The 14,155-nt window shown below is 39.8% G+C and overlaps 3 protein-coding genes across 3 annotated transcripts; 2 read left to right on the top strand and 1 right to left on the bottom strand.

Annotated features, from left to right (window-relative positions):
• The first annotated feature begins 765 nt into the window (after positions 1 to 765).
• On the top strand, positions 766 to 3,172 carry cldn15a (claudin 15a). The gene is made up of 5 exons (XM_029525801.1): positions 766 to 1,166; positions 1,384 to 1,548; positions 1,767 to 1,848; positions 1,928 to 2,035; positions 2,675 to 3,172. Exons 1-5 carry the CDS (start codon positions 950 to 952, stop codon positions 2,769 to 2,771), a joined length of 669 nt encoding a protein of 222 aa, XP_029381661.1. The 5' UTR covers positions 766 to 949; the 3' UTR covers positions 2,772 to 3,172.
• Positions 3,173 to 3,971: 799 nt separating this feature from the next.
• Positions 3,972 to 10,013, top strand: dnajc3b (DnaJ (Hsp40) homolog, subfamily C, member 3b). The gene is made up of 12 exons (XM_029525800.1): positions 3,972 to 4,380; positions 5,261 to 5,371; positions 5,529 to 5,653; positions 5,779 to 5,853; positions 5,946 to 6,089; positions 6,372 to 6,553; positions 6,684 to 6,803; positions 7,058 to 7,163; positions 7,432 to 7,552; positions 7,776 to 7,908; positions 8,038 to 8,186; positions 8,309 to 10,013. Exons 1-12 carry the CDS (start codon positions 4,296 to 4,298, stop codon positions 8,452 to 8,454), a joined length of 1,497 nt encoding a protein of 498 aa, XP_029381660.1. The 5' UTR covers positions 3,972 to 4,295; the 3' UTR covers positions 8,455 to 10,013.
• On the bottom strand, positions 8,777 to 12,124 carry naa38 (N-alpha-acetyltransferase 38, NatC auxiliary subunit). Its single transcript, XM_029525804.1, has 3 exons — positions 12,042 to 12,124; positions 11,253 to 11,427; positions 8,777 to 10,555 (listed from the first exon to the last, which is right to left on the bottom strand). The coding sequence occupies exons 1-3, from the start codon at positions 12,078 to 12,080 to the stop codon at positions 10,431 to 10,433; spliced, it is 339 nt and encodes a 112-aa protein (XP_029381664.1). The 5' UTR covers positions 12,081 to 12,124; the 3' UTR covers positions 8,777 to 10,430.
• Positions 12,125 to 14,155: the final 2,031 nt, after the last annotated feature.

Here is a 14,155-nt window from a genome sequence, read left to right on the forward strand (position 1 = left end):
TAATCTTTGCACACTTGGTGGCTTTTGTCTGAGATGCAGGTTAAGATCCATCTTAATATTATCAGTGTGGGGAACTCAGTGTGCTCAGAGTGCCCCAGGTTTGGCAACGCTGACCTAGCTCTTATCAGGAGGATTATTAATGAAGACGCACAAACACGGAAGCAGGAGGAACCTGGCAACATCGGACCTTTGTATTTTGCTTTCTACTGTGACTTTGGTCCCTTCAATGAAGGCAGTTAGGTGCTGACATCTTTCTAAATGTTATAAAGTGCTGGGTGTGGCTGGTTGTGACCTTGTGTCTTATGGCCTTGGGTTCAGTTGGCTGTATTCAAAAGTAGCTACAGTGTTCAATGCTTTTTTACAATGAAGCTTTGGGTCTAAGTCAGATTGTAATCATAATTCATCATATATATCAACTTATTTGAACGACCTTGCTCATAAGGAAAGATTCAACATTCATAGATTCAACCTAGTATAGCTATAGATAATAGTAAGGCTTGATTGGTTAATCTTTCACCCTAATTAGATCCAATCTGTCCAATTGTTAGTGATTAGATGCATTTTTAACAGGAAAAAAATAATGTTTATAAATGTATATAATAAACATAGCTAAAGCAGAAACAGTTCACGGTGACCATTGGACCCTGGTGGAGCCGATAAACACCTGTTCAGTTTCAGGGGTGTAAAATGCAAAAAAAAAAAAAAAAGAAGATGTGTGTGTGTGTGTGTGTGTGTGTGTGTTTGGGGGAGGAGAGAGAGCAAGTCATATAAATGATTATGTATATATTTGCTGAGCTGAGAACATCTCACTGTGGCAGGACGGACTCCACACACTCTCACACAACAGACGAAATCAGACGTTCTGACTTTTTTAGTAGTTTGCACTGAATTATAAAACTTGAGCTCTGGATATACTTTTGACTGACTGCGGCACCAAGGAGGAGGAGGAATGGATCCAATCGTGGAAGTTGTGGCCTTAGTTTTGGGGTTTGTTGGATGGGTGATGGTGGGGGTCTCCCTGCCCAACCGTCACTGGAAGACCTCCACTGTGGACGGGAATGTCATCACCACCTCCACCATCTATGAAAACTTGTGGATGTCATGTGCAACGGACTCGACTGGGGTCCATAACTGCAGAGAGTTCCCTTCGCTGCTCGCTTTGAGTGGTACGTGGACAAAAAAATTCATACATAATTTCATGTAAGACATTACATGGCTGATCCACAAAACATCAACCATAGATTATTTGAACAATTTTCTGTTTTGGAATTCAAAAAAAAAAAACTGCTGAGAAGCATCTGTTATTTTTAATTACCAGATTGATAGTTTTAATGAATGATGGTGAATTCAGTGGCTGTTTGTTTCTTTCCACACCGTCTCCAGGTTACATCCAGGCGTCTCGTGCCTTGATGATCACATCAGTAGTGTTGGGCACCTTTGGACTGGTGGCGGCCCTTATAGGATTACAGTGTTCAAAGGCAGGAGGCGAAAACTATGTCCTCAAAGGAAGGATTGCTGGCACCGCTGGAGTGTTTTTCATACTTCAAGGTAACGAGAAACACAATCAAAAATGTCCGAAAACATAAATGTGCCGTCCTATGTTAAATACTCCACCGTAGAGATAGTCAATAAAGAAACTGCTCCATATGGTTAATAAATCAAGACTATATTTTCCAAAATCTATCCTGCATACATTTATTTTTGGTTTGCTTCCTTTGTTCACTCATCAATTAAAGAATATTTGTGGGATCTTTTTCTCTCTGAAGGTATATGCACAATGGTTGCAGTGTCGTGGTATGCTTTCAACATCACCCAGGAATTCTTTGACCCTTTCTATCCAGGAGTAAGGTAAGATGAAGGGATGGAGAGCTTAAAGCCCAACATGACGCTCACATGATTGTTGGCTGAATTCACTGTGCTGTTGAAGGTATGAAATAGGAGAAGGCCTTTACATCGGCTGGTGCTCCGCGGTCCTCGCCATCACAGGAGGAATCTGTCTCACCTGCTCCTGCAAATTGGGCACAGAGGAAAAATAGTAAGTTCAGTCTTAACAGTTTGAGCCCGCTCAGTATCTGTCAGCCAAATAATACCACAACACAGAAAAGGAGAATGCCGAAATGAATTATGACCTGTTGTCAACAAAAACCAGCTTTTTTTATGACAATAATAAAATTATAATAGCATGTGATGCCAAAAGGACTGAATGACCAGAGTACAAATCAGAGCTATGGGAGGATTGGATGTGACCAGTTTGGTACCTGAATTTGTTACCTGTATCTTACCTTTTTAAGCTTTTTGCATTATACATGTATACAGTAGAGAAAATACAACTGAGGCACCTGTGGGTGGAGGAGTTTGGGGTGAGTCAGAGAGGGAGCGTTTTGATTAGAAACAAGCACGTGTCAGGAAGATTAAAGCCACAAAAATAAGTCCTGTAAATGTTGAAGTGTCTAAATTTGGCGCCTCCCAGTGGTCTGAAAAATAAAAGTGGCTGAAAACGGCAACAGTTTTCGCAACTGATCTGTTGAAAACAGGTCTAAGGTCTTCGTAGTGCACTGTGTCTCTGGGTCACTTCAATGTAATAGACTCATTCTAAATGTTAAGTGTTGTGGAAGGATAGTTGATTTGTGGACAAATGATCTCTAATATCTGGGTCTTACCACTTTCCTTTCAGCCCTTTGCAGTATCAAACCAGGGGAACTGTATATTCTGGAGCTGCTCCGACCAGAAGCGTGGCTGCCAGTACTTATGGTCGAAATGCATACGTTTGAGCAGGATCTGAAAACAGAACTATGCCGATCAAATCTAATGTCAGGGATAAACTTTTTCATCACCTGAGTTTTTGCTGATGCACCAAATATGTCCTAGTGCTCAGATGAAGTTTTTTGGGTCCATTTCTGTGTATCCATGGAAGTAACACAGAACCACTCAACTGAATATAACCAGATTAACAAGTGTGTATTCTGTAAAAATGACAGCACTGAAGTTATAGCATTGATACTGTAAGGGTTCTACAACGCTGAGCTTCTTATCACAACTACGCTACATGCCTTTGCAGTGATTTTATTTATGTTGTGATGATGTCAGCACAAAAGCCTTAACACACAGTCGCTTATTTTCAAAAAGAAAATCTGTAATTTGATGATCTACATTCCCATTTTTAGACATTTGTAAGGAGAAGGTCAAATTTGTGAGAATCCTGATATTTGTGTGTTGTTTTGTACAGTTTTATAGATACTACCCGTTTTCAAGGCGGGAGGACAAGTTATCTTTGTTTTGATGGTACTTTGGTTGTTTCCTTTTTTAAATGATTGCACATAATAAAATACATTTATGCAAAAAAAATGTCATTTGAATTTTCAATCTGAAAAAAAAAAAAAAAAATCCATTACATTTTTACATTTTAGGTGACTTCCTGGGCAGATAAACAATCTTCAGAGGACTCATATCACCAACATTTATTAACCATTAAAAACAGTCATGTGTTTGGAATGTGATTACCAATATCAGTATTGATATTGGTGATAGCAGCCTGGATATTACCTGATATTGGCCTCACCCATACAGATAATGGGAGAGTTGATGGCTGTGGAGATTATATATTTACAAAAAGCTTGAATAATATAGAAGTTTGACATTAAAAGATCAGATTTTCCATTAATATGCAAAAGGAGGGTGATGTGCTCATCTTTATGTATGAGTTGAAATGAAAATGACTTTGGAGCTCAGTCTGATGCAGAAACACGACCACAGGCTGACTGAGGCGGATTTACTCCAGATCACTTGTGCCTGCTCCTTTGCTGATGTATGATGATGATATGGAGTTAAAATAGCGGCTCCAATGAGAGAAGTCCACGTCTCCGGACCAACACGGATGTGCAGCGTGCGAACCAACCATTGAAATGTAGGACAGGAAGGGAGGGGGCCAATAATGGTTTCCTTTACAAAGTGTCCTGGGTTAGTTTGTCAGCGTCTCCGTCGTTTTTTTCACCTTGGTGTGAATTTCTATTTAAGGCAGAAAAGCGCTGGTTATTTAATTTAGTTTTATTTTATTTTAACGGCGGAAGGAGAGGGAAGGTGGGGGGGGAACCTTTCAGCGGCGGATCGCATTTCCACACGGACCGCTGTCACAGCGGGATCGTAAATACACCGCCGTCGCTGCTAGGTTTTCTGTCCGGCTGAGAGGAAACAACGATGATTTAAAAGGATAAATCGTTTCAATCTCAATGAAACGAGCGGGTGTTTTCGGCGGACGTGGAAGCAGAGCCGGAGTCAGAGAGTGAAGAAGCCCGGTAATGGAGTCGTGTCGGCGGGCCGGACTCAGCGGGGTCCTGTGCTCGCTGTCACTGCTGTGTGTCATCCTGGACATCCAGCTGGACGGTAAGACCGGCTCAAAAAGGCAAATCAAACCCCATCAAATTCATCTCATTCCGTTTTAAAGCCTCCACGAACACAAAGCTAACCGTATTTGTTTTTCTGGCTGAAAGTTTCCCCGCCACTGTGACGGACATTGGTTCCGCTTCCAAAATAAAAGTCACCTGCTGCCTCGTCGTTTTTCAACTATTAATCTATATATATAAATTTATGCTTTAAAAAGCTGAATACAAAAGCTAAAATGTGACAGGCAGCTATGCAAATAGACAGAGGCGGGCACCCCCCTTCCTGTCATCAGGAGTAAAGGAAACCTGTATTTTAAATTTAAAGCCTTCATATATATAACATTAAATAGTACGATGAATATTAAATACTTTGGCATCATGGAATAAAAATGTAAACTGAATTATTGTGTTATCTGCTGATTGATTTTCTGATTTATTTACTAAAGAGTTTGGTTGACAATATTCATTTTTCAGATAACATTTGCTCCAAAAACAAATTTATATCATGTCATGGGCTCATTCTTTTATTTTTCCTCTCTGACTTAGGAATTGAAGTAAAAATGCATTTATCAACATATTGACTAGAATGCACTTTTTGTGATGGCAGGAGTCAGTTTGAAGTTTTGTCGGTGTCTTGTCCTCTTGGATACTTGAATCAGAACAGAATTGGCTCTGAGTGTTTGTCTGAATTCTAATGAGTTTCATTTGGCTCTAGACTGAGACCCAAATGGGTTCAAACTCTTAAGAATGATCAGAATGTGTTTTGAGTTACTGACAGACAGACAAAATTAAGCCACATCATAATTTGTAGTTGCAGTTCGGCCGCCTGCTCTCTGTCAGTGATATTTCCAGCGAGGCTCAAGCACAGTTTTATGTTACAGGTGTCTTGGGGGCAACTCATGTCGAGATTGAGCACCACTTGGAGATGGGCCGCAAACTTTTGGCAGCCGGTCAGCTGGCTGAAGCCTTGTCCCACTACCACTCCGCCGTGGGTAAGGTTACACACAGAGGCATACAAACATACACACAGACACATATATATTCTCATCACTGGCTAACAGTTTCAGTCTTTATTTTTGTGCCAGTTCCCTTTTGATGTATGCGTACTTCACATGAAATTTAGTTGAAAATGTTCTTTACATTTCCCAGAGGGAGACTCAAAGAACTACCTGACTTACTACAAGCGAGCTGCTGTCTTCCTGGCGATGGGAAAATCCAAATCTGCTTTGCCTGACCTGACTAGAGCCATTCAGCTCAAGCCTGACTTCATGGCTGTAAGCTCATCTCTTCGCTAATGACCTGGAACACTATCAAACTTGTGTAACATTTTCTTATATTGTGTCCAAGTTCCTATCATATTTCACCCTCATGCCTCCTCTTCCTCGTCCTCCATTTTCAGGCCAGGTTGCAGAGAGGGAATATACTGTTAAAGCAGGGAAACACACAAGAGGCCAAGGAGGATTTTAATGTAGTGGTAAGTTTATGCTTCTTAAATCCATCTGCTCGGGGGTATGCCAGATTGCGACATGATGATAAAGGAGGAACCTTTCTGGTTTTGTTTTCCAGCTGCAGCGCTCTCCAGACCACGAAGAAGCTCACAACCAGCTGGGTAAAGCATATGAGCTAGAGGAGCTGCAGGAGGAAGCCCATGCTGCATACCACCAAGGGGACTACAGTGCGACCATCACTGTGCTGGAGAGAGTTATAGAGGTGTGTTTCTGCTCTGTAGTGGGGCGGGCAGTGGAGATGGGTTTATTGCAGAATTGTAATGGTAGGATGTAATTTGTGAAACTCAGGTTTGTTTTTCATGAAACTTTTAGTTGTTGTTTCTGGTACACAGCTATTTAGTTTAAAAAGTCATATTTTAAAATGCTTTTCTAAGCAGAAAAAATGCAGATTTCAAACTGTATCAGGCCAAACATTATTTTTTTTGCCGTGAATTTGTTTACTCTATTGTGTTCAGGCTTCATAAAAGGTGTCCTCTTTCATCAGATCTCTCCCTGGGATCCTGATTCCAGGGAGCTTCGTGCAGATTGTTACATCCGAATGGGCGATCCACAGAAAGCCATCCAGGATCTGACGCCGACAACAAAACTCCGCAACGACAACCGCGCTGCCTTCCTGAAGCTCAGCCTGCTGCACTACAAGCTCGGAGAACACCACGAGTCACTCAAGTGTGTTTTGTTGCTGCAGCATCATGCAAAATGGCTCATTTCCATCTTCGGGCCAGTATTGCTGCTTGACACGTTTCAAGCAGTACACCTTCCAATACACTCACCCATTTATCCATCCCTCTCTTCTCAGTCATATTCGAGAGTGTCTGAAGCTGGACCAGGATGACAAGGAGTGTTTCAGCCACTACAAGCAGGTGAAAAAGCTCAGCAAGCAGCTGGACTCAGCAGAGGGGCTCATCCAGGAGGAGAGGTTGGGACTTGCACATTACATTTTCTTACCAAGTGTTTGCTTTAAATGGAAAATGACAGCCACTTCAAATCATTGAGATCAAAATGTTTAATGGTTTAATGAGTCAAGACAAATATTCTTATCTATTACACATTCAAATTTTATTCCTGATCTACGTGCCATGTCCTATTTGCTCTATTTATTCATTGGGTTTGTTTTGAGCCGCAAGTTGAATTCAGGTGTTTGACTCTTTGACATGTTCTGTCTACTGGTAGGTATCAGGAGGCCATTGATAAGTATGAATCAGTGATGAAAACTGAGCCTGATGTGGAATTCTACACCAACTTGGCCAAAGAGAGAATTTGCTTCTGTCTTGTCAAGGTGGGTGTGAAAATAAGAACTTAATAAGTTTAAAGCTCTGGGGGGATTTCTAGCCAAATGATGTAGTTTTATTTGCAACAAATAGTCGTTCTGTCAGTTACACATTTATGACATTACATGAGTTTATATGTCAATCAAAAAGAAAGATATGTGAGGCCACATTTAGTTTTAGACCTCAGTGACTATTGCCAGTGCTTTGCTGGTTTGCTTTAAAGTATTGGCTTTGAGTTATTCTCCTAAAACATTGTGTGATTCTTGCCCTCACCAGATTAAGCGAGCTAATGAGGCGATAGACGTGTGCTCCGAGGCCCATCAGAGAACGCCCCGCAATGCCAATGTCCTCCGAGACCGAGCAGAGGCTTACATCCTCAACCAGGACTATGAAAAAGGTAACATCCCATCCTAGTGATAATAAACTTGAGTAAAGGTAAATAAACAGGCTGTATATCTTTGATCGTCATCAAAAATCAGGTAAAGCCTTCTAATTAATATGAAACTGATTTTAGTTACATAAAAAAAATTAGAGTAGTAGAGAAATTGCATTTGACTGGAAAAAAGATATTTTAAAGCAGAACCTTTTATGAATCTCATCATATATATGTTTTGCTCCAGCGGTGGAGGACTACCAGGAGGCCAGAGAGTTTGATAGTGACAGCAATGATATCAAAGAAGGACTGGACAGGGCACAGAAGCTCCTCAAAATCTCCCGCAAGAGAGACTACTATAAGATCCTGGGAGTTAGCAGGTAACCAAGATTTTTTTTGCAAAAACTGTCTACTTCCTCTGCACTGATATCAAGCCATGCAAGCAGCTGCTTAACTTGCTCTATAAAGCAGATCACACCAACTCTCACAAACCTTTTTGGTTTACTCAGGAGTGCCAACAAGCAAGAAATCATCAAGGCATACAGGAAGCTGGCACAGCAGTGGCATCCTGACAACTTCCAGTCTGAAGCAGAGAAGAAAGAAGCAGAAAAGAAGTTCATCGACATCGCATCAGCTAAGGAGGTCCTAACCGACCCAGGTCAGTGGATAAACCTGTCACATATTTATTTATTTTAAAATTAAGTTACATTCTTCTGCTACTAATAGCTAAATAAAAAGCACTGTAACTTTGGCCCTCCATTCTCACCCTTGTTTCGACAGAAATGAGGCAGAAGTTCGATGCGGGCGAGGATCCCCTGGATCCGGAGAACCAACAAGGTGGAGGTGGAGGACAGCAAGGTTGGCCTTTTCACTTCAATCCCTTTGACTCTGGGAGCAGCTTCCACTTCAAGTTCCAATACAACTAATAACTTAGCCAGACAGGAGGAACATATCAGGAGGAACAATGGCAGATTTGTGGAGAAGTCTTCCTCTAGAACTTGTTTCAACTTGGACACAATTTTGTGGACTACTTGAACTTTTCAGTGAAGCCCTGAGCATTTTAGTGACAAACCAGGATTTCTTAACAAGGACCCAGCTGTGGCTACTGTTGAACTAACCTGAAGAAAATTAAGTCTTTCAATATTTCAGATCCTTAGGAATGTAAAGGTGATGGGTGACAAGTCCTGACTGGACTTCTTTTTTCTTTTGGGAATGTTGTTATTATTACTCATTTCTTTCTGTGTGCCATTTTTCTTTTTTGGAAACTTAACCAAGAGACTTTTTTTTTTTTTTTTTTAATGCAGTCACTTTTGCTTGGATTTCACATCCAAGGCTGTCAGTTTGTTGGTTTACTGCTCGCAGTGTTCTTCAATGGAAATGCATCTTAACTGATCTGTCTATATTTTTGACCATGTCAAAGCATCTCTACACTAGAGAATCAAAACTTTTGTACTTAATAACATCAAGAGACAAGTGTTTTTGAGTTTCTACATTCATGGAAAGTAGGTGAGACTTTAGCACTATTACATGAAACCTGTGGGTGTCGACGTTTTGAAATCCTATGGATCTTAAAATCAGTGTAGTAGCTCTGTGGTCGGTAGTTGCTGATTTTGCTTTAAATTGCAATTGGATTTGTACAGTTATCAATTGGGATATTGTGTGAATTTTGCATTTGAGTGGAAACATTTTCAGCAATCTGTATTTCTAATAACAACCGTCAATTGGCATAAAACAAATTTGAATAGTTGGTTCAAATGCAAAAAAAAAAAAACTGAAATTATTGCACAAAAGTGTAGCAACTGATAACTGAAGAATTGTTTTGTTTTTCTTTTCATTTCAAGGCATGCCTTTGAGAACTTGCACTTTTAACCTTTTTATTTTAAATTACTCCATGCTATCCACTCCTGATGTTACTGCGAGCTTTTGGGGGGGGGGGGGGGGGGGGGGGGGGGGGGAGAGTGTGTCTTCAATGGCGAAGGTCTAACAGAGGAAAGAGCACATATGTTGAATTTTGTATTAGAGCTTGAAAACCTGAGGCATTTCTGTGATGTGAGCAGTGTATTTGGATATCGCTCAGGTTCCACTGAGGCACAAACTGAAAACCAAAATATTATGCAGAAGATATAAAGTGCGACTTTGGAAGCAAGCCTCAAGTTTTTCTGCCATTAAAGACACACAACAGTTCAACCACAGGCTTAGACAACTATCTTTTTGAAGTTTAGAATTTTTTTTTTTTTTTTTGTGAGCACAAATAAGTTATTTTGTCAATAATAGCTTAAGGAAAGTGACTGTAACTGCTTTGAATCCTATGTACTGCTCATCTGTGTGAACCAATGTGACAGGCTCTTTGTATTTAAACCAGCTGAGTTGGACTGATCTGTTTCCGGGTTTTCTTTTTAGGGTCTCCTGTTGTTAGTGGCATCAATTTTTCTGTTGCCAAACTGAATCAGCTGACATCCTCAAGCGAATTAAAACATTGAAACTATCTCATTCTCGCCAATTTCTTGTTGTTCTGTGAAGCTCAGTTTTACAGGGCAGCAGGGACGGTGACACAAGGCCTCACATCTGGCAATTTATTTCAAAACACAATGTAATAAAGAATTCACTGATACACCATTTCCACACACATCCAGGTAGCTGCTCTTTGCCAGCAACTTGTCACACACAACGTGCTGTATAGCTGTCACTGCTGATGCACGTTTCTTCAAACATGGAGGGACTTTGTTTAACCCAGAATGCTGACACAGCACTTGTGTGTCTGTAGAAGCCGAGCAACAGATAACAAAATCCTCCTACTTGGATATCTGATCTTCTCCGTGCTCAGCCTCGGCCACAACATCCGGCTCGATGAGAGTCACTCACATGAAAGAGCTGAGGGTCGCCAAAACAGGCGGAGCTTCTGTCAATGGTTCCCTCCAAATCCCTGTGCATCATCCAGACTATCCGCCTCCACCTCGATAGATACCACATGGTGACCGGGGATCATGGCCAGGCCCAGGACTCTGGGTTCACCCTGAGAGAAAGTGTCTGAGGACAAAACAAAAAAAAAACAAAAAAAAACCATTTATTCCATCTAAATTACCTTGGTAAGATGGGGATTTCATGGAGACTGCTCATGTGTCATTACTTAGAAATTTTTGGATTTTGAGGTTTAGTGGGTGAACTGATAATATTTATAAGATCAGATTGTTGTCGGTGTAAAAGAAGTCTGCATACTTTTTAATAATGTAATAATTTAACAATCCAGTGCACCGAAATTTGAAGAGGAGGTCTTTGACACAATCTTTTAAAAAGGAGATTCAGCAATTGAAACACTGTCATTAAAGTCTATGTCGACTACATGTGATCTCATGCATAAACTTAATGTTCCTTCAGTACTTAAAAATGAAGTGATACTGAAATATGACAAAACTATAAAAGTAGTTATTTTTTATCTATTTTTGGGATTGCAATAAATGCATAGACTGAGAATGAGCCTTGAAACATGATTTCTTTTTTCTAATTGGCCTTTCAACTAAGTTTTCGTGTAGGCTCACTTGTAAAATACTTCCCTTACTTCACTTCCCACTTGTGGGTGACGACAAAAATTTTATTTATTTTTTAAATTGCACCCTTGAAGCTAATACACTTTGGAAGGCTGGAAAAAATGTTTGATGTCAAATTGTTCTGCTGATGATGACTTTCTGGGGTCAGAGCTCGCTGTCTTTGCTTTATTTATTTCTACCTGTGGATTTGAGGAATTCCTGAGCCGAGCCGAGGATGACATTGCAGTCCCGGTCTGTGCAGAGAAAAAGGCCCACCAGGGTCCGTCCGTCAGTCATCCGGATCCTCATGTTCTTGTTCAGAAGCCCCTCCAGTTTCTGCCTGGCCTGGGAGGATGACGACACTTCAGGCTGCTCCTGGTAGACAGAGAGATTACACACTGAAATAACATTGGACTGATTCCTTAACAATTTCTCATTAAATGAGTTGTCAATAATAATATAGTTGATCCTATCAAAAATAAAAAATAAAAACATGTAAATTTTAACAGTTTTATGGCAATTTTCTGTTTCATATCAATACAGTGAATATTTTACTTGTGATCAAACCGAATTAATACATTTGAAGATTTCTTTGAGCTGCGATGATTTAAAAAATAAATAAAGATTTTTGTTGCAGATTTCTCAACACACCTGGCTTTGCTACTAGGCTAGCTTCGAGTAAATTGGTTTTATTGTCGTTTTTATTCACCAATACGCTTCGAGACTGCATTCCCAGTGAAGACAGATAAATATTTAAACGACATATATGTCATTTTTATCTGATAAATGAATACTAAGTCTGTTTAACAGGTGTTTAATAGTTTGACAAGCTAATTTGTTAGCCACTGGCTAACGTTTCGGTACAACCGAAGCCTTGATAGTCATGACATGTAATTCAAGAAATCTGTCTTTTCTTCCAGTTGTGACACTTCAAACAGCCTGAATAAATTATATAAAATGTGAAAATATTTATCTAAACAAATACTTACATGACTTGAGGGACCATTTTCCTCAATCATTGTCGCCATGCCCTTTTCTTCCTCGCCTACGTTTGCTTACGGAAGGATTTTTCTGACGGACCAGCCAAACCGGAAACAGAGCATCCAGTTATATTTATCTATTTTATTGTACATATTTTGCATTTATTGACTTTATCTTAAGGAACGGCGTGAAAATATAACATGTTTAGGATGCAAATTGTAAATTTATTAAAACACTACATGTTTTATTTATTAAAAATGCAGGAAGAAGAAAGAATCAAAGGAGAAGGACGATATCAAATGTCTGAAATTATTGTTGAGATCTACATTCTTTCAAAATTATCTCCAAAAACCTTTATGCATATGCAAATATTTAGCAAAATTATATAATCACGTGTCGCTAACCTTAAAGTTATCGTTTTCGCTACTTTTAAAATATTCTCCAAGTGTGAAAATGATAGTAAACTACGTAGTTTTTGCTAAACAGCGGCCGCAGGTGGTAAAAGATAATATTGGTGAGGATGACCCTCCGCTTGCTTTGAAGGTTTTGTCATAAAACCATTTAAAAGTTTATATAAGCCCTGCAGTTAGATCCATCAGAATATACTGAAGGGCTATTTCACTGCGTCAACACACAACAACCCTGAAGTTTTATCACCTCTGCTCCAAAGTTTGTCCTTTTTGTTTGATTAGTGTGTCTGATGTGTGCTTTTTTGGGTGTTAAGTCAATGCAATTATACAATACTCATCCAGCATTACATCTTATCTCCATGTTATTAAGTTAATCTGTCATTTGCAATAGCTGATTTGAGCTTCGTCCTCTTCCTTAAAAAGAAATCATGACACCCACTACAATTATTACCAAATCAATACAGAACAGACTCAAAACAGTAAAGTTCTTATTGTGGTTTATTGTGGTTTTATTTACAGACTTTTCTAGCTTTATGTGTAGCTTGGATGTGTGACTAGGCGAGAGTATTTGAAAGGTTGTGTTTCTCTTCGTGTCAGCAGAAACTGAAATGTTTCGACTTTTGGTTTGGCATTTACTCAGGCTAAGATTTGTGTGTCAGTCCTGAGAAAGACAACAGTAGTTAAGACCAGATGTGATCATACAAGATACAATAAGTGATGCTGTAAAATATCGAACAGGGGTAAAATGTAAAGTACAAAACAGAGTGAATAGTCGATTGACCCCAGTTATTGATTTGATTCTGAAAAGGTAAATATAAGTATTAATAGATTTAAAAAAAAAAAAAAAAAAAAGAAAAGGAATCACTCTACAGGGTTAACACCCATAATTCACCCTGTGTTCTTCTTTCAAGGAGGTTTCATCTAGATTTACTCCATCCTGTTTTTTAACTGACTGACGTTGAACTTCACAAGCGCCGGTGGCAAAGAATGAAAACTGAATATTGTTGCTATGGATGCACACACCGACACCTTGAAATCTGCAGCCAGAGGTGAATTTCATTCCACAAAATATGCTGAAGCTATTGACACATCTGTGTTTAGAGCTAAATATCTGTAAGTGTGTGGTTGCTGTAAGAACAGGACCTGAATGGTGGCATTAAATGGCCAAAGTATTTCTGTCCTATTCACTGACTATCTGTTCAAATTTTTAAATACTGGATGAAACGCCTTCAGAAGCTGCAATCTGAGAGGGCACAACACCAATAATTGGACACGACTAAAGAAAAAATATTTGGAAAATGGGATGAATTAAACTTTTTTTTAGAGAAACACAAGAAACTTGTGCGACAAAAAATGGACCAGACTCAGTGATCACCTTCCTAGCCACAAAATTTCACACTGCTCTATGTTCCCTACAGATAATATCCAACTAGACCAGTGAGCGGTGATAGCTACCATGTCTATGGGGTCATCAGGTGGGAACCTCCTTTCACCGGTGTTTTGTCTAGTTAGGCCCACAACACCTCCAGAAGGCTAGACCGTGAACACTGGCGTCCCAGCGTCACCCCCTTAATGCCAGCCATCACCACTCCTCACACAAAGACAACTATCTCAAACAGCACTACTATCACCTATCCTGACCTCTCACCAACTGCACCAGTGAAAGTGGGGTATGGATACAGACCCTGGTTCGGGTAGGGGGGAGAAATAGA

Source organism: Echeneis naucrates, chromosome 18, assembly GCF_900963305.1.
Source record: "Echeneis naucrates chromosome 18, fEcheNa1.1, whole genome shotgun sequence".
NCBI lineage: Eukaryota > Metazoa > Chordata > Actinopteri > Carangiformes > Echeneidae > Echeneis > Echeneis naucrates.

Coding starts and splice junctions, on each gene's coding strand:
- naa38 (XM_029525804.1), bottom strand. CDS start 12,080: ATGGCGACAATGATTGAGGAAAATGGTCCCTCAAGTCAT. Junction 11,428..12,041: donor AAAATGGTCCCTCAAGTCAT/GTAAGTATTTGT, acceptor TCTGTCTACCAG/GAGCAGCCTGAAGTGTCGTC. Junction 10,556..11,252: donor GGAATTCCTCAAATCCACAG/GTAGAAATAAAT, acceptor TTTTGTCCTCAG/ACACTTTCTCTCAGGGTGAA.
- cldn15a (XM_029525801.1), top strand. CDS start 950: ATGGATCCAATCGTGGAAGTTGTGGCCTTAGTTTTGGGGTTTGTTGGA. Junction 1,549..1,766: donor AGTGTTTTTCATACTTCAAG/GTAACGAGAAAC, acceptor TTCTCTCTGAAG/GTATATGCACAATGGTTGCA. Junction 1,849..1,927: donor CCTTTCTATCCAGGAGTAAG/GTAAGATGAAGG, acceptor GTGCTGTTGAAG/GTATGAAATAGGAGAAGGCC.
- dnajc3b (XM_029525800.1), top strand. CDS start 4,296: ATGGAGTCGTGTCGGCGGGCCGGACTCAGCGGGGTCCTGTGCTCGCTG. Junction 5,372..5,528: donor CCACTACCACTCCGCCGTGG/GTAAGGTTACAC, acceptor TACATTTCCCAG/AGGGAGACTCAAAGAACTAC. Junction 6,090..6,371: donor TGCTGGAGAGAGTTATAGAG/GTGTGTTTCTGC, acceptor CTCTTTCATCAG/ATCTCTCCCTGGGATCCTGA.